At 33.5% G+C, this 7,834-nt stretch overlaps 1 protein-coding gene across 1 annotated transcript; it reads right to left on the reverse strand.

Moving 5' to 3' along the window:
• Nucleotides 1-5,203: 5,203 nt before the first annotated feature.
• Nucleotides 5,204-7,578, reverse strand: LOC133822876 (cytochrome P450 CYP749A22-like). Its single transcript, XM_062255337.1, has 5 exons — nt 7,008-7,578; nt 6,703-6,926; nt 6,385-6,617; nt 5,922-6,300; nt 5,204-5,813 (listed from the first exon to the last, which is right to left on the reverse strand). Exons 1-5 carry the CDS (start codon nt 7,270-7,272, stop codon nt 5,379-5,381), a joined length of 1,536 nt encoding a protein of 511 aa, XP_062111321.1. The 5' UTR covers nt 7,273-7,578; the 3' UTR covers nt 5,204-5,378.
• Nucleotides 7,579-7,834: the final 256 nt, after the last annotated feature.

Below are 7,834 nucleotides of genomic sequence, written 5' to 3' on the forward strand. Positions count from 1 at the left end.
AATTCCACATTGATTCAAATCATAAGTGTGAAACCTGTGTTGAGGCAAAACTAACAAGGTCTTCCTTCAAAACGATTGAAAGGAATAATGAACACCTAAATTTAATCCATAGCGATGTATGTGATTTAAAATTTGTTCAAACAAGGGGAGGCAATAAGTATTTTATTACTTTTGTCGATGATAGTACAAAATATTGCTATGTGTATTTGCTAAAAAGCAAAGACGAGGCTATAGAGAAATTTGTTCTCTATAAGACCGAAGTTGAGATTCAACTAAACAAAAAGATTAAGATGTTGAGAAGTGATCGAGGTGGTGAGTATGAATCACCATTTCGTGAATTCTGTGCAAAAAATGGAATCATCCATGAAACCACTGCACCTTATTCACCTCAGCAAAATGGTGTTGCTGAACGGAAAAATCGTACATTGAAAGAGATGATGAATGCGATGTTGATTAGTTCTGGATTGCCTCAGAACATGTGGGGAGAAGCTATCTTATCAGCTAATTATCTTTTAAATAAGATACCCAAAAAGAAAGAAGATAAGACCCCTTACGAGTTATGGAAAGGAACGAAACCTTCCTTCAAATACTTAAGAGTGTGGGGGTGTCTTGCCAAAGTGGCTGTACCTTTACCAAAAATGGTAAAAATAGGTCCAAAGACTATTGATTGCATTTTCATTGGTTATGCACATAAGAGTAGTGCGTATAGGTTTTGGTGTATGAGTCTAAAATATCTAACATACACAAAAACACGATAATGGAATCCAGAAATGCGTCGTTCTTTGAACACGTATTTCCTCTTAGATCAAAAGAGGATTCAAGTTCGTTGAAACGAACACATGAGACTATTGCTGAAAATAGTCAGGATCAAAGTCAAGAATGTGAGGATGAACCTAGACGTAGCAAAAGAATTAGAACAGAAAAATCTTTTGGTCCAGATTTTCTGACCTATTTGCTAGAAGGTGAACCTCAAAGCTTTGATGAAGCTGTGAACTCCACTGAAGGCTCTTTATGGAAAGAGGCTATTAATAGTGAGATTGAATCCATACTTCAAAATCACACCTGGGAGTTAGTAGATCTTCCTCCAGGATGTAAGCCTTTAGGGGCCAAATGAATTTTCAAAAGGAAAATGAAATTTGATGGTTCAATTGATAAGTACAGGGCACGACTTGTAATTAAAGGTTATAAGCAGCGTGAAGGCCTTGATTACTTTGACACTTATTCTCCTGTGACGAGAATAAATTCCATTAGGATGATACTTGCTATTGCTGCGTTACGCAATCTTGAAGTACATCAAATGGATGTGAAAACTGCTTTTCTAAATGGGGATTTAAATGAAGAAATTTATATGGAACAACCTGAGAGTTTTTCCTCCCCAGGAAAAGAAAGAAAAGTATGCAAATTGGTGAAATCTTTATATGGTTTAAAGAAAGCACCAAAACAATGGCATGAGAAATTTGACCAAACTATGTTAGCAAATGGCTTCAAAAACAATGAATGCGATAAATGTATTTATGTTAAAGAAACAGATAATGACTATGTCATTTTGTGTCTTTACGTAGATGACATGCTCATCATTGTTGGAAGCAGTGATAAGATGATCAAATCTATCAAGAGTATGTTGAACTCGAAATTTGACATGAAAGATATGGGTCTTGCAGATGTCATTTTGGGGATTCAAATCTCAAGGACATCTGATAAGATCATTCTAAGTCAGTCACATTATGTGGACAAAATTCTTGAGAAATTCAACAAAGAAGATTCTGGTGTATCTAGAACCTCTATAGATTCGAGTCTATATTTGTTCAAGAACAAAGGGGAGAGTGTCTCTCAGGTAGAGTACTCTAGAATTATTGGAAGTCTAATGTACTTAATGAGTTATACAAGACCTGATATAGCCTACGCAGTTAGTAAACTGAGTAGATACACGAGTAATCCAGGGTCTGACCACTGGAAAGGAATAACAAAAGTACTTAGGTACTTGCGATTTACTCGTAGCTATGGGCTGCACTATACTAAATATCCAGCAGTACATGAAGGGTATTGTGATGCTAATTGGATATCTGATATGAGAGACTCAAAGTCTACGAGTGGATATGTGTTTACACTCGGTGGTGCAGCTGTATCATGAAAATCTTCTAAACAAACGGTAATAGCTAGATCCACGATGGAATATGAGTTTATTGCCTTAGACAAGTGTGGCGAAGAAGCTGAATGGCTTCGTCAATTTTTAGAAGATATTCCAAAATGGCCTAAACCAGTGCCGGCTATTGGCTTACATTGCGATAGTCAATCTGCAATTGGTAGGGCACATAATAATATGTATAATGGTAAGTCTAGACATATTCGTCGTAGACACAATACCATCAAACAACTACTCTCAACTGGAGTTATCTCTATTGACTATGTGAAGTCAAAGGATAATATTGCGGATCCGCTAACCAAAGGGTTAAATAGAGAGTTGGTTGAAAAATCATCGAGGGGATGGGTCTAAAGCCCATGAATGAATAAAGTCAATACAGTAGACACCCCACCTAGTTGACTGGAGATCCCAAGATCTAGGTTCAAAGGGACAACTAAAACTGTAAAGACTATGTTGGATCACTGTGGGGGTTATCCTCATTGTCCATTCCTATGATGAAACAGTGATAACCGTAAGGAAAAGGTTAAGCTATGTTTTTAATGATTTCTTATGCGTCGAAATGTCGAGTAGAGTAATGCGAGTTACTCTTAATTAAGAAAATCACCTATGTGAGAGAGAAGATGGGCCGCTTCTATATGGATTGAATAAGGGCTCAATTCCTAGAATATCTCTTGCAGAACCAGGGAAATGTTCAGGGCCAAAACGAACATAATCTTGAGAACCAATATATGTCAGGAAAGATTCCTGTGTGTGGTATATCATCGTTTACACAAACGGCAGAACAGTTCAAAGACATTGCGTCTACTGATCAGCCAGTAAAGTAAATATACTTACACAAGGGAAGGTTTAAAGGGTAACACCTACCTATCCTATGCAGGTTTCTACCGTTGAACTCTATCACCTAGGTCTATTTCTTTTGTTGGTTATTCTTGAGTCAGTTTTTTCATTCATGTGGGGGGATTGTTGGATATTTTTGAATGAAAAAACAATTGGGGTTTGTCCCACATTTTTTGTGAGTGGTTATGCCTCTCAAGAATAGCCTATATATAGAGATCATAGGTCTTAGTTTCTTTTACACCAAAAACTTATACTTATATATATTTGTCTTCCTTTGAAGAGTGAGATATATATATTTTCAATATTGTTTTTTCCTTTCTACTCTTTAGAGTTCTTAGATCTGTTCTAGTGTGATAGAGTTCGGGTATATTTGGTTAGGCGAAGTAATTGAGTTACTTGTCGTTCACCGTTGTACCCTGGGAGACAGACGTCGAAACCTCATAAAGGCGGCGAATCTTTTTTAAGGAAATTGTGTATTACACAGGCCTCGGCTTTTAGTTTTGTTCTTTATAATTATTATGTAAATGAATTATAATTGCTATTTATATTATAAGTTATTTATAATTATAATATTGTTATATATATTATAAGTTATTTATATTGTATTATTTATAATTATAATATTATATTGATATATATTATAAATTATTTATATTGTATTATTTATAATTATAATATTTATGTATATAGTAGTTATCATATTGCATTTATTTAAGTATTATATAAATTATATTTTTTCTACACTATATTCAAAAAAATCAATCTCAAACCTAAACCCATAAACCCATAAGAACAAACCAAGGTTCAAAAACTCACCCATTTTTTATATGCTTGAGTCGAGCTCTCCTTTGGTTTTCGCCCACCCAGATCTGCCATGGTTGTACTCAGATCCACCATAGTTGTGTTCAGATCTACCATGGTCACTCGGAGGGGAAGAGGCTGAGCTTGGATTGGGTATAGCAGAGAGGTTGCACCGAGCTTGTAAGAGAAGGGGCTCAAGTTCGGATTTTCTGGATCGTCATTGTCAGAGCTAGTCGTCGGAGGGGAAGACCTGCAACCGGAGGAAGAAGAAGAAGAACATTTCTTCCTTTAGTTTGTTTGTTTCTTTTTCTTTTTTAAATATTGATTTTGTTTTAATTATGTTTAGTTTTAAGTTTCAAAATTCTAATTAATATATTTTAAGTTCAAATTAGTTTATTTAATTTTACTAATAATTTTTTATCATCAAAATTAATTTATATGATTTTATATTTTTAATTTAATTAAATTTTAAAAATATTTATTAGTTAGACAAATGAGGAGGTGACACATGTATACTGAATGAGTAATTAACAGATGTTTTAGAGTGAGTATCAACGGTTGCTAAGAGAAGTAGATACTTTTACCAAAAAAAAAACATTCTCTCTATATTTTTCTTTATATTATTTAAATAATATATTTATAATAAACATAAATGCAATAGTCACTAAAAGTGGGTAAAAAAATATTAAATTATTTTTACATATCACTAACACCTAAGGATGTAAATATTTTTACATATCAAGATTGTCTTTAGATATTTTAGCTCATGATTTACATTAATCATTGGAAGCTTATTTTAATCTTTTTTAGCTACATTTTAAAGTTTAAGGTATTTTAACTCTTCCATTGTGACTGCTCTTAATAACAATAAAATTTAAATACTAGGTACTTATGACCCTACGAGTAACTGCACATAGTTAAGTTTACAAAAATATTTTCCGGCAAAAACACAAAATAAAGTTATAGTTACCCATAATACATTTATTAAAGAGGTCAAGACATTCTTTCAGTAAGATTCTGTTAGTACTTAGCTAGAAGTATATTGACCTTTTTAGATTTTTTTTTAACGAAGTAAGATTTTATTTTATTTTGCAAATTAGGAAAATCATCCCAGTCATCAATATCACTCATCAGTAATGAAGTCAGATCCCTCAATCTAATGTTTTGTCAAGAATTTTTTAGGACCAAATATTACCAAATTGCCAAGTTAATTAGTAATAAACCTTTTTATAGCTTAGGAAATCATATACTTCTTATTGTTTTTGTAATTTTAATATTTATCTACCCTCCACATGGTTAGCAAACACAATTTTGTTCTAGAGTAATTAATTATATTAGCACTGCATCAAGTATAAAAGTGCAATTTAAAGACTTTTTAGTAGAAAAAAAATCTTCAATTTTAGTCACCTATTTCAAAAGTAATAAAAAGATAAAACAAACCAGATTTTTTATTTATTTTGTGTGTGTGTGTTAATTTCTTTTGCATTTTTAATCTCAACATATATATAAATTTATCATATATTTTATGTAGTTACACATATAATCACAGGCTCAAGTAGTGTCTGGCATGGAGCGAGTGTTTTCAAGGGAACCAAGTCTAGACTGATAGTGGATGCAGCATTACTTGAACTCCTTGCTGCGCATGAAGTGTGATAATCTGATAAGGGGAATGAACATAGGCCGGGGAAAGAGTGAAACTGTAACGTTGTAAAATCATCGAAAGAGCAATCTTTGCTTCAATGAGAGCAAAGTTCATGCCCACACAGACTCGAGGCCCCATTCCAAAAGGGAGAAATGCTGCAGGGTTGTTATTGGTAGCTTTAGCAATCCCTTCTGAGAATCTTTCTGGATTAAACTTATGTGCATCTTCTCCCCATATTTGAGGGTCATGGTGAAGTGCAAGATTTGATATGAAGATATCCATATTAGCAGGAACAATAAGATCTCCCAGTCTTTGTTCCCTTTCTACTTTTCTTGAAAAGCCAATCACAGGAGTATATAATCTCAAAGACTCATTAATCACCAGGCTCATCTGCATACATGTAAAACAGTAAGAATATCTTAGAATTTGTACTCAAATCACATAAAATTCTTGATGACATGGAATCTGGATGTTCTTTTTTGAGCTTGTGTGGCTTACTGCTTTTAGTTTGGCAATGCTTTCTGGATTTGGATTTTGTTGGCCAAGTAAGTTGAGCACCTCCTTTCTTACTTCCTCTTGCCAATCTGTATTCATTGCTAGAAGGAACATCGTCCACGCAAGCAAGCTATTGAGGGTTTCGTGTCCAGCAAAATAAAATGTCCTGCATTCATCAATCAGATCTTCCATTGAAATCCTCTGTGTTTCATTGGTATCATGGTAAGCCTTTATTAGTCCACCTAGAAGATCACTTCCATAGCTATCTTCTTCTCCTATCATTACCTTCTCTTCTCTTTTGCTAACCATCTCCTTTATGCTGTTAATTATTTCTTTCTCAAGCATCTCTGATTCAATTTCGTCTTTTGTCTTGAAGAACATGCTGCAACATGAATGAATTACTAGTTGAGTTGTTAAGACAAGGGTTATTTTTCAAACTCTATACTTATCAAGAATAAATATCCACCTCATGACAGGAAGTCTGACTTTGAAAAAATTTGCAGTTGCTATTGAGGTCAATCTCCTCAACATATCAAAGATTTTCTTTCCTTGAATGTAACTGCTTCCAAATGCTGTTTTTGATATTACTTCTGAAGTCAACAACCTAAATTCTTCAAACACCTCAATCTCTTTTCCTTCATAGTGTTTCCACCTTTCAAGCAATATCTCAACACTAGAGATCATTGCAGGAACCATACCCTGCAAGTTGATAAAACATCAAGAAATTACCTACCCAACAATATATCAATGTAGAATTAGCTGTAAAGCACTAATAAATGCTCACTTTCAAGCTCTCTCCATGGAAGGCATAATTTGCCAGTTTCCGCAATTTTGCCCATTTTTCACCCTCAGTTGTAGCAAGCCCATCTCCGAACAGCTTCTTGATATAGCCTTCAACTCTAGCTTTGGGATAAGCTCTATTTTTATTGTTAAGTACCTCTTTGATCAACTCTAGTTCTGATATGACTATCTGAGGTTGAGTACCAAGCCATTGCAGAAAATTCTTCCCTGGCATGGAAAAAGAAATTGTCTGAAAAGTTTTGTCTTCTGAACAAGATTTTAAGGACCGTAATTAATGAGATATCTTACCATACAGTTTAAACCAGGAGTGAAAGTTAGGTTGAACTTTATGGTATATGTTGTGTGATAAACCCATAGGTGTTCTCATTGCTTCCTCCCTCATAATCCACATCTCTTTGGCATTACCCTGAACGAATCTGTAAGAAGGGCCTCTGATTCCTCTTGAAGCCATCAAGTACTGTATGCGAGTCGGAGTCCACCATAGTTTGTGATACACCTTTCCAAGAGCTAACAGGAAAAATAGGCCAAGAAACCATGCAAGAATTATTACCATGTCTCCTATAATACTCCTATTTTCCTTTATTGTCTTTCCCACTGGTTGATTTTTATCAAAGTAATTTCACGTTTCATGCTTTTTATTCAAAAGCAAAAGATGACTATACACTTCAAGCTGATGATGGAAACAAGAAACTAGCTTTTGTGGCTCTTATGCACACTTCAAGCTGATGATGGAAACAAGAAACCAGCTTTTATGGCTCTTATGCATGAACCTTTATGCTTATTAGCCGTCCCAAAGAAAATGAAATAGTAATAGCACAGGAGGTATATATCATGGTACCTATTTTGGCTGCATTTGAGTACTAAACTTTGCATCAATCAAAACATTGTATGATCCAAAAAAAATAATATATAAATATATATATATTCTATATAACCGAATATTCTAACTATTTAAAAGAATATACCTTTAAAATTAATTAAAATAAATATTTATTAACTATATTAATATAAATTAAAATGTTATAAAATATCATTATTATAATAATATATAATATAAAATATTTAATAATTATATTAATATAAAATATTATTATAATAATAATAATATATAATTT

The sequence above is a fragment of the Humulus lupulus genome, chromosome 3 (genome assembly GCF_963169125.1).
Source record: "Humulus lupulus chromosome 3, drHumLupu1.1, whole genome shotgun sequence".
NCBI lineage: Eukaryota > Viridiplantae > Streptophyta > Magnoliopsida > Rosales > Cannabaceae > Humulus > Humulus lupulus.

What these genes read in the sequence shown, in the direction of transcription:
- LOC133822876 (XM_062255337.1), bottom strand. Translation starts at nt 7,272, where the DNA reads ATGGTAATAATTCTTGCATGGTTTCTTGGCCTATTTTTCCTGTTAGCT. An exon ending in GTCAGACTTCCTGTCATGAG is followed by an intron (nt 6,301 to 6,384) that starts GTGGATATTTAT and finishes TTCATGTTGCAG; the next exon opens with CATGTTCTTCAAGACAAAAG. An exon ending in GCATTGCCAAACTAAAAGCA is followed by an intron (nt 5,814 to 5,921) that starts GTAAGCCACACA and finishes ACATGTATGCAG; the next exon opens with ATGAGCCTGGTGATTAATGA.